The sequence below is a fragment of the Eptatretus burgeri genome, chromosome 4, assembly GCF_056783735.1.
Source record: "Eptatretus burgeri isolate ZD-2024b chromosome 4, Ebu_testis_v1, whole genome shotgun sequence".
In the NCBI taxonomy this organism is placed as follows: Eukaryota; Metazoa; Chordata; class Myxini; order Myxiniformes; family Myxinidae; genus Eptatretus; species Eptatretus burgeri.
In genome coordinates, this window is record NC_140964.1 from 4,620,778 (window position 1) to 4,639,837 (window position 19,060).

At 45.5% G+C, this 19,060-nt stretch overlaps 1 protein-coding gene across 2 annotated transcripts in view; it reads left to right on the forward strand.

The window, feature by feature from the left end:
- The window catches only part of LOC147027370 (sodium channel protein type 3 subunit alpha-like), a 126,918-nt gene that overhangs the window by 99,001 nt on the left and 8,857 nt on the right, over positions 1-19,060 (forward strand). For both annotated transcript variants that reach the window (XM_085876721.1, XM_085876722.1), the window contains exons 19-21: positions 1,948-2,217; positions 2,326-2,379; positions 16,636-16,777. In XM_085876721.1, the coding sequence (XP_085732847.1) occupies positions 1,948-2,217; positions 2,326-2,379; positions 16,636-16,777 (466 nt within the window). The remainder of the gene's footprint in view (positions 1-1,947; positions 2,218-2,325; positions 2,380-16,635; positions 16,778-19,060) is intronic.

Below are 19,060 nucleotides of genomic sequence, written 5' to 3' on the forward strand. Positions count from 1 at the left end.
TCCACTGTGGCAACCCCTAACGGGAGCAGCGGAAGAAGAAGAAGAAGAAGAATAAGAAGAAGAAGATGCTCTGCAGTACTATATCGTTTTTGGTCCTATCTCTCAATGGTGAAGAATCACTTTAAAAACTAAATAAGTCTCGTTACCACATCTGCATTCAGATCTTCATCAAAATAAAATCAATTCGTCCTTGCGACACACCCAACCTGTTCACCAAGTTTCGTCTGAATCCGTCTGCAACTTTTTGAGATATTATGCTATATATCGGTTTCGCCCGGAACTCTAAATGGTGAAGAATCACTTAAAAAATGATCAGATCCGGATCCGGATCCGGACCTTCACCAAAATTGAACCAATTCTTCCTTGGCACACACTCAACGTGTCCACCAAGTTTCATCCAAATCTGTCCACTTTTTGAGATTGCGTTCTATATATCGTTTTTTGCACTTTCTCTTAATGCTGAAGAATCACTTTAAAAATTATAGTAGTCAGATCCGGATCTTGACCAAAATCTAATCGGCTAGTCCTCGTCACACACTGAACCTGTCCACAAAATTTCTTCCAGATCCGTTCACAACTTTTTGAGATATCCTGTACACAAACAGACAAACAAACAGACAGAAAGGGGGTGAAAACAACTGCCTTCGCCTTTGGTGGCAGAGGTAATAAATGGAAAAAATTAATGAAAAAAAAAATTAAAAAATAATGCAGGTGAGTCACCCAAGACAATGGGAAAGCATGGTCATTTTGTGTGCCGATGGACATCAAAGATGACACACCAGTAAAAATGACTGATCCATCGGAAAGCATCCGCAAATGAAAATATAAATAAATGAAAATAAATAAATGAAAAATCAAATGCAGGTGAGCGACCCGAGACAATGGGGGAAGCCTAGTTCGTTATTGCTTACAATGTGTAAGCATACCCCTCTCGTAATACAAAAAGCTCATGATGACCACTGACACTCATTCACTGACTGATATTGAAGTTCGGTACCTTCCGCGTGACGTAAAGAGCTGAAATTTTGCAGGCCAACGGATATTGTAGCTTATATACAGAGAAAAATCACAGAACCACCAAATAGCATCTGTAAATTAAAATATAAATAAATGAAAATAAATAAATGGGGAAAAATAAATGAGAAAATGCAGGTGAGCGACTCAAGACAATGGGGAAGCACGGTCATTTTGCGTGCCGATGGACATCGAAGCCTTTACACCGGGAAAAAATCACAGAGCCATTGTAATGCGTCTGTAAACGAAAATATAAATAAATGAGAAAATAAATGAAAAAAATTAATGCAGCTGAGCGACCCGAGAAAATGGGGAGGCACTTTAATTTTGTGTGCTGACAGACATCGAAGCTGATACAGCAGAAAATAAAACAGAGAACCATTGTGAAGTGTCTGTAAATGAAAATATAACTAAAAGAAAATAAATAAATGAAAAAAAAATTGCAGATGAGCGACCCTTGACAATGGGGAAGCACGGTCATTTTGTATGCTGATGGACAGCAAAGCCAATATACCAGAAAAAAAAAATCACACAACCATCGGAAAGCCTCAATAAATTAAAATATAAGCAAGTACAAAAAAAAATTTATGAAAATAAATGAATGAAAAAATCAAATGCAGGTGAGCAACCTGAGATAATGGGGAAGCACAATTCGTATGCTCACATACTAGTATATATATATATATATATATATATATATATATATATATATATATATATATATATATATATATATATATATATATATATATATATATGTATGTATACATACTTCACATCTGCATACCTGAACCCATCATGTCTGTTATATTCACCATTCCAGCACTTCCACCTACTGCACTGAGTTTTAGTAGAATTAAATGGATCTTGTAAAGTTTAAAAACTGATCATATTGGAAAAGTTACAGGTCCCTGCTTTTGTTTCCATTGACAGGTGGTGGTAAATGCTTTACTTGGAGCTATCCCCTCGATTATAAATGTCCTCCTTGTCTGCCTAATATTCTGGCTCATCTTTAGCATCATGGGTGTCAACCTGTTCAAAGGGAAGTTCTACAGATGTGTAAATGCAACCACAGAAGAAAGAATAGAGGATGTTAACTTGACAACCAAAAACAATTGTGAAGTCCTTGGGAATGCACGATGGGCTAACTTGCCAATAAACTTTGACAATGTGGCTGCTGGCTACCTTGCTCTACTTCAAGTTGTAAGTCACAGCATCAAACCATAATATTTTTCATTCTCCAAAACTGCTCACAGTGGGGTGATTGAACAACTTTTTTTATTTTTTTTTTGCTGTATCTCCTTCATTCAGGCCACATATAAAGGATGGATGGATGTTATGTACGCAGCAGTGGATTCAAAGAAGGTGAGCTAAGGATGTGAAGGGTGGGTGTTTTATCAACCTGTGTTGTCTTGTTATTTTTCTCCACAGAAATGGAGGCTCATGGAAGAACCAAATGACAGAGGAGGGGGAAGGGTGGTTTAACAGACTGTCAAAGAAAGCGATGAAGGGAGAACAAGTAGAGAGAGAGAGAAAAAAAAAAAAACTCAGACCAATCACAGTATGAGAAGTGGAGTGGCAAGGAGGGAAATAGGTCAGGATTCATCAAGGGTCGAAGAGTTCAGGTGTAGGTATGAGAGAAACCATGATGTGGTGAAGGAAGAAAAGGAGAGTGGGAAGAGAAGGAAACAACAGACACGGAGAGTCATATGAGTAGTTGCAAGATAAAAATGGGATGAAACAATATCGGTGAACACCAAAGCTTTAGACTTGGGAAGGACAACAAGGTTTGGGCTTATTGAAAAAGCTAAGTGACCTGGGGGTTGCAGATGGCTGGAGGAAAAAAATAATATACTGTAGTTCAAAAGAGATCAGAAAACTCGTGAGGTGGGTGAGAAGCAGACCCGAGGATTTAGCCTCCTGGTGAGAAATGCAAATAACTCCAAGAGCCAAGGATTTCACTTTTACCAGGCATGTAAGAAGGGATACAGTTGCACCAAGGCAGAGTACTCCATGGTGATTTGGATAAAGGGCATGTACATCATCATGAGCTATGCTCAGCTCAGAATGGATGTAGCTCTGTGGAGCATACTTTGGCATTGGCCTTCCTTCGAAACTAGTTTGGTGATGTGGTCTGGCCAGTCCAGGTTGTGAGAGATTCTGAGACATCGTAGCTCCAGGCGCAGTATGTCGAGTGACAGCATGGGGTAGTCCTGCATTAAAAGACATTCCAGGTAACTGATGAATGATTTATCTTTTCCAGATCTGCGGAAATTGATGCCGTGGCAGTGTTCTTCTCAGAAGCGTGGTGTTCTGTTTTGCGCAATGTGGAGTAATCCACAAAATTGTCCAGGAGATTGTCCAGGAAAGGAGCAAGTTCATTCATGTCGACAAAAGAACAAGTTAGGTCCTAAAATTCTGCCTGGTGACGACAACAGCCTCAAGAGAAAGATCTCAAGGCAATGTCATCAAGAACAACCCATTGTTTCCACCGACTGAGAAAAATCTGATGACCGTTCAAGGAGAGGCCCTTGAATATTGTTAGCAGACGGCTTGTAATGTCGAAGGCTGCGTGCCAAACAGTATCAAAAACAGCAGGTGAGCTTGATGTTGGGCTCTGGCTCATCAAAGGATTGATGCATACTAGTTGTGAGCTACGCGGAGGGACTTTAGGTCCCAATCAGTTGGGTTTGTTTTCCAGGTAGGGAATGCAAGCTGCATTTTCACCATTGCCTTGCCACATGTCTCGGTGTACCAGAGTCGTGATGTTGACTCAGCAATTGGAGGAGTGATGGGATGGAAGAAACGAGTCTGTTGAGGAAGGAATTTAAGGAACTGTTGATGTTTGCAGTCGATGAGAATATGGACTAGTCTGCGAGGGAGAATGGAGATTTGCAATTAGACCAACAATCTGCCTTGCCAAACTGCCACGCGTCAGTACTTTATGGCTCTGAAGACCACCAAGGGGACAAACACTTTCACGGGTATGATTACAAAAACTAACAGAAGCAGAGGACGACAGACTGGAGGATTTGAGATGGAAGAGAAACACAATGAGGGGAAGGGCAATTGTATCACAAAAGACCTTGGGCTATATCGTTGATTGTAATTTGAGGAATGACTCTTAGGTCCTAGCCAAGCAACATAGTTACAATTTACGTTTCTCCAGACCTGAAGGAAAACAGTGCGGTTTTACAACCAGGCCTTGCTCCTTCTGCCCTCTCACCTCTCCATCTTTCCAAGCCCACCCATGGAGATTGCATGCATTCCACAAAAATCCCACATCTGCTTACCCTTCCCAATTCTAAACTGAACAGTCACCTCCAACACATCATCCCTTTTGTCTCTTATCTGTGGAAATGGCTCCCTTTAACTGCGTTGCTTCATGCCGCTCCCTCCAGTCCTTCAAGATGCTGCCCATCACCACCTCATTCTTTCTCGCATTCCCACCCCATGATTGGTTCTATTCTAGTTGAGCCCTTAAAACTACTTTTCCCCTTTTCTTTCTCCCTCTCATGTTTAATGTTCATCTCCCTGTTCCCGATTTGATTCCCTGTCAGTCTGTGAACCTGCTGGCCTCCATCCTTTTAGCCTCTCTATGAGCCTGGACTTTTTTTTTAACAGGATCTAAGGCTCGTAGTGGAGCTGCCATACACACATCTCACACAAGGACATAGACGAATACAGGAGACACAAGACAGCACTGTTAAATGAGCCAAACACAGGAACAGGGCTTGGAGGAGGTGCCGACACTTCACAGGGCACTCTCGGTTCTGGCGACGCCACAACAATGGTGCCACCTTTATTACCGCACTCAGCGGGCATTTCCTGAGGAGGAATTTCCTCCTCCCCATGGATTTGTGCATTAAAAAAACAATGGTGTTGGAGGACAGCTGAGGATCCATATCTGAAGAATGAGCCTCATATATAAGGAGTCACTAATGATGGGGTGATGGTAAAACACAGATAAACAAGAGGTTGGTCTATAGACATGACGCCAGAAATACTTTATTGGAGTCAGCCTGGGCAGGGACTGTAGGGAAGGGAGTCGTGAACAAATCCTAGAGCACTATCATGAGGATGTGAGCTGATTCTGTTACAGCACTACCACCAGGATAGGTCAGGGTAGACTGGGAGGGAGACAGATGAAGTGAGAACATTCTGTGTGAAAGATGTTTCTGTCCGATAAATACTGTCAGAAGATGCAGAAGGGACATGGACAAAGAGACATGAGAAATTTGTTTGAAGCCCTCTGACATTAAAGACCCACTGAGATAGGTGGGGGGGAACGATGACCAGGTGGATTGGATCCTTTGTGAAGAGAAAAGGGTGGAAGGAATAAGAGAGATGGATGGTAGGTGGAATGAGAGGGGAAAGGAACGGGAGTAGACAGATGAGAGGTGGGAGAGTTGAGGGAGGGGCTGGCAAGATGGGGCGAAGGGGAGTGGGGAGCTGTTGGTAGGAGGGAGGAGAGTTGTTTGTAAGAGGGAGGAAGGCTGTTGGTAAGAGGGAGGAAGGCTGTTGGTGAGAGGGAGGAAGGCTGTTGGTAAGATGGAGGAGAGTTGTTTGTAAGAGGGAGGAAGGCTGTTGGTAAGAGGGAGGAAGGCTGTTGGTAAGATGGAGGAGAGCTGTTGGTAAGATGGAGGAGAGCTGTTGGTAAGATGGAGGAGAGCTGTTGGTAAGATGGAGGAGAGCTGTTGGTAAGAGGGAGGAAGGCTGTTGGTAAGATGGAGGAGAGCTGTTAGTAAGATGGAGGAGAGCTGTTGGTAAGAGGGAGGAGAGTTGTTTGTAAGAGGGAGGAAGGCTGTTGGTAAGAGGGAGGAAGGCTGTTGGTAAGAGGGAGGAAGGCTGTTGGTAAGAGGGAGGAAGGCTGTTGGTAAGAGGGAGGAAGGCTGTTGGTAAGATGGAGGAGAGTTGTTTGTAAGAGGGAGGAAGGCTGTTGGTAAGAGGGAGGAAGGCTGTTGGTAAGATGGAGGAGAGCTGTTGGTAAGATGGAGGAGAGCTGTTGGTAAGATGGAGGAGAGCTGTTGGTAAGATGGAGGAGAGCTGTTGGTAAGAGGGAGGAAGGCTGTTGGTAAGATGGAGGAGAGCTGTTAGTAAGATGGAGGAGAGCTGTTGGTAAGAGGGAGGAGAGTTGTTTGTAAGAGGGAGGAAGGCTGTTGGTAATATGGAGGAGGGCTGTTGGTAAGATGGAGGAGAGCTGTTGGTAAGATGGAGGAGAGCTGTTGGGAAGAGGGAGGAGAGCTGTTGGTAAGATGGGGGAGAGCTGTTGGTAAGATGGAGGAAGGCTGTTGGTAAGATGGAGGAGAGCTGTTGGTAAGATGGAGGAGAGCTGTTGGTAAGAGGGAGGAGAGCTGTTGGTAAGAGGGAGGAGAGCTGTTGGTAAGATGGAGGAGAGCTGTTTGTAAGAGGGAGGAAGGCTGTTGGTAAGCAGGAGGAGAGCTGTTGGTAAGAGGGAGGAGAGCTGTTGGAAAGATGGAATAGAGCTGTTTGTAAGAGGGAGGAAGGCTGTTGGTAAGATGGAGGAAGGCTGTTGGTAAGAGGGAGGAAGGCTGTTGGTAAGATGGAGGAGAGCTGTTTGTAAGAGGGAGGAAGGCTGTTGGTAAGATGGAAGAAAGCTGTTTGTAAGAGGGAGGAAGGCTGTTGGTAAGAGGGAGGAGGGCTGTTGGTAAGAGGGAGGAGGGCTGTTGGTAAGATGGAGGAGAGCTGTTGGTAAGATGGAGGAGGGCTGTTGGTAAGAGGGAGGAACACTGTTGGTAAGATGGAGGAGAGCTGTTTGTAATATCGAGGGGGGCTGTTGGTAAGATGGAGGAAAGCTGTTTGTAAGAGGGAGGAAGGCTGTTGGTAAGATGGAGGAGAGCTGTTTGTAAGAGGGAGGAAGGCTGTTGGTAATATGGAGGAGGGCTGTTGGTAAGATGGAGGAATGCTGTTTGTAAGAGGTAGGAAGGCTGTTGGGAAGAGGGAGGAGAGATGTTGGTTATATGGAGGAGAGCTGTTGGTAAGATGGAGGAAAGCTGTTTGTAAGAGGGAGGAAGGCTGTTGGTAAGATGGAGGAGAGCTGTTTGTAAGAGTGAGGAAGGCTGTTTGGAAGATGGAGGAAGGCTGTTGGTAAGATGGAGGAGAGCTGTTGGTTATATGGAGGAAGGCTGTTGGTAAGATGGAGGAAAGCTGTTTGGAAGAGGGAGGAAGGCTGTTGGTAAGATGGAGGAGAGTTGTTTGGAAGAGGGAGGAAGGCTGTTGGTAAGATGGAGGAGAGTTGTTTGTAAGAGGGAGGAAGGCTGTTGGTAAGAGGGAGGAACACTGTTGGTAAGATGGAGGAGAGCTGTTTGTAAGAGGGAGGAAGGCTGTTGGTAATATCGAGGGGGGCTGTTGGTAAGATGGAGGAAAGCTGTTTGTAAGAGGGAGGAAGGCTGTTGGTAAGATGGAGGAGAGCTGTTTGTAAGAGGGAGGAAGGCTGTTGGTAATATGGAGGAGGGCTGTTGGTAAGATGGAGGAATGCTGTTTGTAAGAGGTAGGAAGGCTGTTGGGAAGAGGGAGGAGAGCTGTTGGTTATATGGAGGAGGGCTGTTGGTAAGATGGAGGAAAGCTGTTTGTAAGAGGGAGGAAGGCTGTTGGTAAGATGGAGGAGAGCTGTTTGTAAGAGTGAGGAAGGCTGTTGGGAAGATGGAGGAAGGCTGTTGGTAAGATGGAGGAGAGCTGTTGGTTATATGGAGGAAGGCTGTTGGTAAGATGGAGGAAAGCTGTTTGGAAGAGGGAGGAAGGCTGTTGGTAAGATGGAGGAGAGTTGTTTGGAAGAGGGAGGAAGGCTGTTGGTAAGATGGAGGAGAGTTGTTTGTAAGAGGGAGGAAGGCTGTTGGTAAGAGGGAGGAGAGCTGTTGGTAAGATGGAGGAGAGCTGTTGGTAAGATGGAGGAGAGCTGTTGGTAAGAGGGAGGAACACTGTTGGTAAGATGGAGGAGAGCTGTTTGTAAGAGGGAGGAAGGCTGTTGGTAATATGGAGGAGGGCTGTTGGTAAGATGGAGGAAAGCTGTTTGTAAGATGGTGGAAGGCTGTTGGTAAGATGGAGGAAGGCTGTTGGTAAGATGGAGGAGAGCTGTTTGTAAGAGGGAGGAAGGCTGTTGGTAATATGGAGGATGGCTGTTGGTAAGATGGAGGAATGCTGTTTGTAAGAGGTAGGAAGGCTGTTGGGAAGAGGGAGGAGAGCTGTTGGTTATATGGAGGAGGGCTGTTGGTAAGATGGAGGAAAGCTGTTTGTAAGAGGGAGGAAGGCTGTTGGTAAGATGGAGGAGAGCTGTTTGTAAGAGTGAGGAAGGCTGTTGGTAAGATGGAGGAAGGCTGTTGGTAAGATGGAGGAGAGCTGTTGGTTATATGGAGGAAGGCTGTTGGTAAGATGGAGGAAAGCTGTTTGGAAGAGGGAGGAAGGCTGTTGGTAAGAGGGAGGAAGGCTGTTGGTAAGATGGAGGAGAGTTGTTTGGAAGAGGGAGGAAGGCTGTTGGTAAGATGGAGGAGAGTTGTTTGTAAGAGGGAGGAAGGCTGTTGGTAAGAGGGAGGAGAGCTGTTGGTAAGATGGAGGAGAGCTGTTGGTAAGATGGAGGAGAGCTGTTGGTAAGATGGAGGAGAGCTGTTGGTAAGATGGAGGAGAGCTGTTTTAAGAGGGAGGAAGGCTGTTGGTAAGATGGAAGAAAGCTGTTTGTAAGAGGGAGGAGGGCTGTTGGTAAGATGGAGGAGAGCTGTTGGTAAGAATGAGGAGAGCTGTTGGTAAGAGGGAGGAACACTGTTGGTAAGATGGAGGAGAGCTGTTTGTAATATGGAGGAGGGCTGTTGGTAAGATGGAGGAAAGCTGTTTGTAAGATGGAGGAAGGCTGTTGGTAAGATGGAGGAAGGCTGTTGGTAAGATGGAGGAGAGCTGTTTGTAAGAGGGAGGAAGGCTGTTGGTAATATGGAGGAGGGCTGTTGGTAAGAGGGAGGAAGGCTGTTGGGAAGAGGGAGGAGAGCTGTTGGTTATATAGAGGAGGGCTGTTGGTAAGATGGAGGAAAGCTGTTTGTAAGAGGGAGGAAGGCTGTTGGGAAGAGGGAGGAGAGCTGTTGGTTATATGGAGGAGGGCTGTTGGTAAGATGGAGGAGAGCTGTTTGTAAGAGGGAGGAAGGCTGTTGGTAAGATGGAGGAAGGCTGTTGGTAAGATGGAGGAAAGCTGTTGGTAAGAATGAGGAGAGCTGTTGGTAAGAGGGAGGAACACTGTTGGTAAGATGGAGGAGAGCTGTTTGTAAGAGGGAGGAAGGCTGTTGGTAATATGGAGGAGGGCTGTTGGTAAGATGGAGGAAAGCTGTTTGTAAGATGGAGGAAGGCTGTTGGTAAGATGGAGGAAGGCTGTTGGTAAGAGGGAGGAGAGCTGTTGGTAAGATGGAGGAGAGCTGTTGGTAAGATGGAGGAGAGCTGTTGGTAAGATGGAGGAGAGCTGTTGGTAAGATGGAGGAGAGCTGTTGGTAAGATGGAGGAGAGCTGTTTTAAGAGGGAGGAAGGCTGTTGGTAAGATGGAAGAAAGCTGTTTGTAAGAGGGAGGAGGGCTGTTGGTAAGATGGAGGAGAGCTGTTGGTAAGAATGAGGAGAGCTGTTGGTAAGAGGGAGGAACACTGTTGGTAAGATGGAGGAGAGCTGTTTGTAAGAGGGAGGAAGGCTGTTGGTAATATGGAGGAGGGCTGTTGGTAAGATGGAGGAAGGCTGTTGGTAAGATGGAGGAAGGCTGTTGGTAAGATGGAGGAAGGCTGTTGGTAAGATGGAGGAGAGCTGTTTGTAAGAGGGAGGAAGGCTGTTGGTAATATGGAGGAGGGCTGTTGGTAAGATGGAGGAAAGCTGTTTGTAAGATGGAGGAAGGCTGTTGGTAAGATGGAGGAAGGCTGTTGGTAAGATGGAGGAGAGCTGTTTGTAAGAGGGAGGAAGGCTGTTGGTAAGATGGAGGAAAGCTGTTTGGAAGAGGGAGGAAGGCTGTTGGTAAGATGGAGGAAGGCTGTTGGTAAGATGGAGGAAGGCTGTTGGTAAGATGGAGGAAGGCTGTTGGTAAGATGGAGGAAGGCTGTTGGTAACATGGAGGAAGGCTGTTGGTAAGATGGAGGAAGGCTGTTGGTAAGATGGAGGAAGGCTGTTGGTAAGATGGAGGAAGGCTGTTGGTAAGATGGAGGAAGGCTGTTGGTAAGATGGAGGAAGGCTGTTGGTAAGAGGGAGGAGAACTGTCAGTAAGATGGAGGTGGAGTGAGCACCATGAAGGCTTCAGCCGGAACTACTTTTGATTGTGTAAACCAAGTGTGATAACAAGTAGAATGGCACTCAGTGGAATGCATACCTCCACTAGGCTGAGCAGTTTACGTTTTGTATCCCACTGATGGGCCAGATCTGCTGACCTGAACCAAAATCTAAATGGTTTGTTGTTGTCATCTCACGAAGTTTTGTCATAATACATCCCCAACTTTTTGAGATATCATGCAAAACTGTATATAGGTTTTGGCCCCATTTCTCAATGGCGAAGAGTCACTGATAAAAAAACAAAAACTCACATCTGGATCCAGATTCGGATCTTCACCAAAATCGAATCAATTCATCCTCATCACACACCGAATCTGTCCAACAAATTTCGTCCGAATCCGTCCACAACTTTTGAGTTATCCTGTCCACAGACAAATAAATAAATAAACAAACAAGAAAGATGTCATGTAAAGCCTGAGACTTGTGAAATCCCGAAAACAAATTTGACTTTAAAAACAATTGGTGGTTGAATTCAATGACCAAATATGCAAATCCTCTTCGAATTTCAACTCGACCGGAAGAACATTGATGATTTCTGAAATTGCACCGAAGTTGTTGACAAAAATCAGTAGGCTTCTTGTTTATGACCAACTCTACCATTTTGTGAAGTTTCCTGAAGATCAGTTTGAAATTGTGACCTGTAGGTGATTGACATAGAAGCAAACAAACAAACAGAATCACAAATCAGAACAGCCAATCTTCAACCAATCAAACCAAGTCAATCAACCAAGCTTCGATTTCGCAAGTAACAAACAGAGAGACAGAGAGACAGACAGGGGTTTATAAACATAACCTCCATCCACCTTCAGTGGCAGAGGTAAAAACAACTCATAGCATCTTGTTTCTCAATGTTGAAAAGCTCACACTGGTGATTAAAGCAACTAAACTAAAAAGCAACTCACCGATGGAACTAAACCACATGCAAAACACCCATTGTAACAAATGAACCATAGCACTAGACAACAGCACTTACTATAGAGGCAACAAAAAACTCTCACATGAGATTTTCATCATGAGCAACTGTTATTGCATCAGACAGTGCCCTATTTGTCTTACTGTTTGTTGTCAGAGATATTATGGAGCGACATTACACAATCATTGAGATGCGAGGGTAGCCTCAGTACGAGAAGAATGACAAACAGGTGTCATGACTACTTACGTAGAGACTGCTGCTGGCTGCCAGTTTAAGGATGGTTATGCAGCCGAGTCTTGTGACTGTGACTGTGGAGTTATTTGCCAGCTGGTCTTCCTATGGGAGTGGGGTGACAAGTGGAGGAGGTTCACAGGTATTTCTGGGGTGTTTGCGGTTGCGACGGTAAACCTGGCTGTCTTGCGTCATAACATATTGGCAAGGTGAATGGTGTGTTGCAGTGACCACTGCTGGTTCCCAAGGCCCTTTCTTGCTTGATGTGGATGCTTTCACCTGGAGTAAGTGGTGGGAGCTCTTTGGAGTTATGGTCGTAACATTTCTTTGCAACTGGCTTACGCCGTACCAATTGCTGATGTGCATCTGTTGGAATGTGTGATTTCAAGAGTCGCTCTGTCTTAGTTAGTCTGTCCTGGAGCCTTTGATTCACCAACAGCTGAGCTGTGGAATGTGGTAGTTCTGATACGCAAGTCAGCAGAGCCAAAGGTAAATCCTCACCAGATTCCAGTGCCTTCTTGAGCACTTGTTTGACAGTCTGTATGGGATGTTCAGATTGTCCATTCGAGGGAAGAGAGCTGTGGGTAAGGGAAGCAACCTCCTCTGCACATCTGTAACCGGAGTTCCAGCTCATAATCACAAGCACTTCAGTCAGCTTGGAGAATTAGGCCATGAAATGCCCATATGAAAACAGTGATGCATTTTTAAAATGATGCAAAAGGTATGAGTTTTAGTGCTGCAAGGAAGGACAGAAGGGAAAGTGGAAAGGACACAGAGGCAACACGAATGGGAGAGCAGAATGGAGAGAAGGGAACTTGAGTAACAATGGAAATGAGGAAATCAGATGAAGAAGGGAAGGATATATCATTCAAAATTAGTAATTGATTACATCCCAACTATGTCGAAAAGTACACGAGGAATGAAAGGGAATGAATAAACTCAGCTTCTAACTGACTGACATGCGCGCGCGCGCACACACACACACACACACACACACACACACACACACACACACACACACACACACACACACACACACACACACACACACACACACACACACACACACACACACACACACACACACACACACACACACACACACACACACACACACACACACACACACACACACACACACACACACACACACACACCGAAGGTGGATGCTTTGAAATGTTGTAGGGTTCTGTTCAGGTCATGTCAGGTATGGGAGCATACGCCGGAGCAGCATGTCTCTGCATCCACTTTCTACCGGTACTCCAGGGGCCTCCATCTGGCCATCCCGCAGGTAGATTCCTGGCCCATCCCCATCTCTGAGAGATGCTGATCAACTTGTTGCAACTACAAGGCATGTGGTCAGCCCATTGGCCTCCTCCACTCACGAGGCTCCCTCGCTGAGAGAATCTGGTGAGCAGGATCAGCGCTAGGAAAACGAGCCACATGTCCATACAGCCGCAGCTGACACTCACAGACTACGCAGGTAACAAATCTCATTTGCGTCTTTCTCAGCAACCGCTCGTTGGACACAAAGTCCGACAGGCGATAGCCAAGGATTCTCCGAAGAGACCTGGTACCATGGAGCTGGAGAATCGAAGGAATTAAGTCTCTGTCTCAGATCCTTGGTCAGAGTCCAAGTCTCACACCTGGAGAACAAGACTGGACGCACCAAGGACCTTAAGACTCGGACTTTCGTCCTCCTGCACAGGTACCGGCAGCGCCACACCCCATTATCCAGTGAATTCATGACTCCCCAGGCCCGACCCAGACGTCTCTTAACCTCTGGCTCACAGCAAGCAGAGACATGAATATCACTGCCAAAGTAAGTGAATCTTTCCATGACCTCAACATCCTCACCACAACCAGGCACAGACAAGACAGCAGCATCCCATATGTCATTGAAAGCCTGGATCTTCGTTTTGACGCAGGAAACCCGTAAACCCAGCGGCTCCAACTCCTCATTCCGGACCTTGAGGGCCCCTAAAGAGATATCCAATCTCTGCAAAGATGATGGATTAAGCTGAAAAACCAAGGTCATAGATCTTGACACACCCAAACGATACACCGCAGCTTCACCCTTCCCAGAATCCAGTCTCTCCAACATCCTCTCCAGAATCCAGTCCACACAAGTGCTGGAAGGTGTGGGGGCCAGTACACACCTCTGTCGAACTCCAGCTACAACTGGAAATAAGTCAGAGATGGTACCACCACATCTCACAGCACTCTCAGTACCAGAGTACAGTGCAGACATCAGATCGATCAGTTTTGGTGGCGCCCCCAAAAGACCAATAATCCTCCAGAGTGCATCCCGATTCACTGAATCGAACACCTTGCAGAGATCAACAAAGGCTGCAAGCAGCCCCTGTCAAAATCTCATGTGCATTCGGTGAGGACCCAAAGAACAAGAATACGGTCAATCATTGACATCTTTGGTGTAAAGCCTGACTGCTCTGGGTGCTGGTGCTCAAGCAGATGATGGCAAACCCTATCAAGAATGATCCGAGCAAAGACCTTGCCCGGCACTGAGAGCAGCGTCACCCCTCGGTAGTTGGTGCAGTCCTGGCGATCACCCTTCCCTTTCCAGAGAGGGACAACAAGGCCCCTCTTTCCAGTCAGTTGGGATGATGCCTGTGTTCCAGGCAGAGCACAGACCTACATGCAACGACATGAGTGGAGCATTTCCACCAGCCTTGAGAGGTTCAGCATGGATGCCACAGATCCCTGGAGCTTCACCTCATTTCAACCGATTCACCACAGCCTGTGTTTCCACAAAAGAAGGTGGATCACAGTTGATTGGAGGGTCAGCAAGAGAAAATAACATGCCTGACGTCCAACTCAATAGCTGGTGGATCAGTCTGGTACAACTGCTCAAAGTAACCAGCCCAACGGGCCTTCACTTCGGACTCCTCTGTCAAGATCTCACCACCCTTCGCTCTACCTGCAGTACACTGAGAGATGGGCTTGGTGGAACTCAAGGCACAAATTCCCCTATAAGCAGGATGAGAATCACTTGCCCACAGGAAATGCTCTGCCCCCTCACAGATTCCTTGCACATGGTCCTCCTCATCCACCCTTGGTGCACTTACAGTTTTACGCCTCAACTCCCTGAATAGCTCAGCTCTGCCATTAAACCTGGCCCTGCGACCCCAGTCAATGGTATCCAGTGTCCCTTGAGAGACTAAATTCTTCTTCGCCGAGTTCCAGGACATCCACCCGCAACATCGACGATGGTTGTCTTGAAGGCACTCCACAACTCTTCAGGGTTTCCCAAAACACCCAGACTCCCCAAATCCCAACTCGGCCTGTTTGCAAACTCTTCAGCTATCCCCTCATCCTTGAGCTTGCCAGCACCCAGCCTTGGCTGGGATGGTACCATTCTCCCGGATTTAAGCCGCAACTTCAGAGTTGCTCCCACAAGCCGGTGGTCAGTATTGAGGAACTGAGCACTCCGATAGACCCTGCAGTTCTTGATTATCCTCCAGTGACCATCAATGAGCACGTGGTCAATCTCCTTTGCCACACCGCCAGCGTTGGAATACCAATTCCAGCGATGAGCCTGTGTTCGCTGAAACACTGAAGCAGCCACCCTCAGTCCATAACTTCTTGCAATATCAAGGAACTTGGTGTTATTCTGGTTCACAGTTCCAGACCCATGGAGCCCAACACATGTCTCATAACCATCCCTATCAGTTCCAGTCGATGCATTGAAATCCCCCAAGATGAGAAGAGTATCACGCCTGGGGCACTGATCAACCACAGACTCGAGCGTGGCGTAGAATGTGTCCTTCACGGTGAGATCACTCGCTTCAGTCGAAGCATACACAGAGACCAGGGAAGCAACACCCAAGTAGTGACAAATCCTTCATCTTGTAATACGCTCGTTGACCGGTGTTACCTCAATTATCATTGGAGTCAGCTTATTGGACACAGCTACAGCAACTCCTTGGGCATAGTAACCATCAGAGCGACCAGACCAATAGTAGGTGTAACCACCGGCCATGATCTCTACACTATCCGGTCTCTGAACTTGAGAGTCTTGCAATACCGATGTCAAAACGCTTTAGCTCAGATGATAACAGAGACACACCTCAGCAATACCCTGCCAAACACTTCCGCAAGCTGACCCGGGAAGGTTACCCCATGGCTTTCCTCCTATCATCAAAGAGTGGAGGTCCCGAAGGCTTTGTCCCAATCCCGTCATCCAGTGAGCTGCCCTGCGAAGGATAGCTGCGCACGAACTGCTCCCACAGAGTGGCTTTTCAATTTTGTTTGCGTTTTTCTTGTGTTTTGCGGAATGAAGGGTTTTACGGTGGCTGGAGAACAAATCCTGCCACCAACCTCCTACAAAATGTAACCCAACTGCAGGAGGACGTCCACAGACATAGTTGGGCATGAGAAGTGGATGAATGTTGGCTCACAATGAGCTCCTCTGCCATTTGACCATTTAAAAAAAATCCTGCTGGGTGACCATATCATACACCCTCCTCACCTGAAAACCTGGTGGGGGTGACGGTTTACTGTTTAGTCACCGACAACCCAACCATAAAACAGGTTAGTACAGGTTTAGATGGTACCTGCAGCAAGTCACAGATCGAATCTGGCCTGACCTGATGACTCTGTTCCACCTTCTGAAACCCACATATGGAGATAACAGCCACCCCCCCTTTAAAAGCACACACACACACACACACACACACACACACACACACACACACACACACACACACACACACACACACACACACACACACACACACACACACGGAAGAGGTGAGGGACATAAGGCACAATGCTGACCAGAAGGAACGTCTGCAAGGTTCAATTTATTGGGTTGACAGGAGGAGTCCAGAGAGCAGTGAGGTTGAATGTAAAACAGGCATGGAGAATGTTGTGTAGTGGGGCCTCCAGTGGGGAAAACATGAACAGAAAAACAACAACGAACACAGCAACACTAAACAATGCCATCAACGAACAGATACAACAAAGTGCTCAACGTGAACATACCAGGAGGCCAAGCTTGGGAAGAGCCAGGCAGGACTCGTCTGCACACTGGTCATCGAGTAAAGTTTTGTTCAACCTTCAAAAACATTCATTCATTGTTTAAAAAAAGTGATAAAAAAATTAATATTTGCACAATGTGTTTAATACAACAACGTAAGTCCATTCTGTGTCTTTCACAGAGAGATGAACAACCGAAGTTTGAAAACAGCCTGTACTGTTACTGTTATTTTATCTTCTTCATTATATTTGGATCATTCTTCATCCTCAACCTCTTTATTGGTGTCATAATCGACAATTTCAACCAACAGAAGAAAAAGATAAGTTTTTTTTTCTTTTTTTTGTTGTTGCAATTTCATTTAAACCAGCTGCATAACCTTTTTGATAAACTCAAATGTACGAAAAATCAAAGTTTATCTCCTTTAAGCCATCGATCGGTAAGATATATCAATTGGAAGATGTATTATCGACTCGACTTTTTTTGCTCTTGAGTTTTTATTTTTTAATCTTAATTTTAAATTTTGAAATCATCTTTCAGTGTTGTTCTTCTGACCTCCAAGATGGTATGAAATGCCACAAATAGGAATGCATTGCAATGGATGACAAATTCACAAGGATGTTGATCGGTATCGAAAGTTTACCAGAAAGTTCAAATTATTGTTTTTGCGACAGCGGTGATTCCCAAACTAGGAGTCTGAAGGAATGTGGTGGTCGTGATGGTGGTGGTGGTGGTGGTGGTGGTAAGAAGTGGTTTGATTCTTCCTTGAAGGATCATGTGAAATAATGTAATTTTTTTTGATATTTTAGGGTTTGGACACGTAATTATTTCAATCAGGACAAAGACATTAAATGACATGTACAGTAGTGGGGCAACTGAGCATAACAATTGTGCATTTTATGAGGAAAGCACCAAATTTGGCAAACTAGTAGCCTATCATATTATGAACAGATTTGGATATTGGGCCATCTCAAATTCAGCCGCTGATGGCTGTGGCAGCCATTTTCCACTGCCATCAAAAATTTTGAGATGGCCCAATATCCAAATCTGTTCATAATATGATAGGCTACTAGTGTGCCATATTTGATGCTTTCCTCACAAAATGCACAATTGTTATGCTATATTTAGTTAAGTTGCCCCACTACAGTACTTGTAGACCAATTCAAGGGCTTTTTAAAACAACAGGTAAATCAATACAGTAAAAAGTACTTGAACCTGGGGCCTCAGCATCATGAGCTATGCACGTGTTGAGAAGAAAACACCAAACAGACCAATCCAAACCATCCAACTATCGGGGTTTCCTCTTTGCAGTGGTTGTACCCACCCCCCCCCCCGCCCCAACACAAAACGGGATTCATCAGGGCAACGTGGCCACGGACAAAGCGCAAATTGGTCCCCGTGAACTGGCCCTCTCCCTCTCATCCTTCACACGAACCCCCCAGAGGAGGAGGCTTCATATCTCACACACACACACACACACACACACACACACACACACACACACACACACACACACACACACACACACACACACACACACACACACACACACACACACACACACACACACACACACACACACACACACACACACACACACACACCAAGCTGGTTACAACAACTCATTACCAGCCACAACATTTTGTTCTCCATCATTTTCCACCACAATGTGGAGAACAATGCAACAACTCCGTTAAGATCACCTACCTATCATCATTACCATAAACACAGTTTTACATCTCAATGCCAAAAAATAAAAAAATCAAAAAAAAAATCACCAATTACAAAAACGTAATACGGGACAAATTTAAAATGACACTGAACTGGATGAATTCCACCAACTCAACACTATTGTCATCCACATCAAACAGTTTGATATGATCGTAACAATCACAGCTTCCAAAAACATCCCAAAGGGTAATGTAAAAACAAACAAACAATACAACCCCAACTACAATCACTCACCTCATTGAACGAGACAACCTAAAACACAACACACCAACACTCAAAGCACCAGACACAACAAAAAGGATTCAAACACAAATCACGGTAATCAACAACAAAGTATTGGTGAAAAACACAAACCTGGTACTCCTTTCTACACATACCAGATCACTCAAACAACACCAAACATTTGTACGGAATCATAAACACCCTCACACGCAGCCATAACTACCACAGCCAACATAACATCACAAAGACAACAAGCGAACGCCCTCATCGGTGATTCCGCAAACACAAGTCACATGGGACCCAGAAAAAGAGGAAATAAGTACGACAAGACTCAAAGTCATCGACCAACTCAACAACACCATCATGCCATTCACCATTGCACAAACAACAAAAATCTTCAAAAACATCAACAATTCACATTCTATCGGACTTGTACTCTACAGACCCTACAGACCCTCTATCGGACCCTCCAAAGCTACAGAATGCCTAATACTTATACTCACAAACGCACACATCCCCAGCATGGAGGCAAATCAAACCACTTCACTACCACTCTCCTCACAAACCTCACACAAAGCACCTTCGATGGCTTCGAGAGTAGAAAACCACCAAAACACACCACTCTCACTGCAACATACATCAGCAAAACGTTTGAC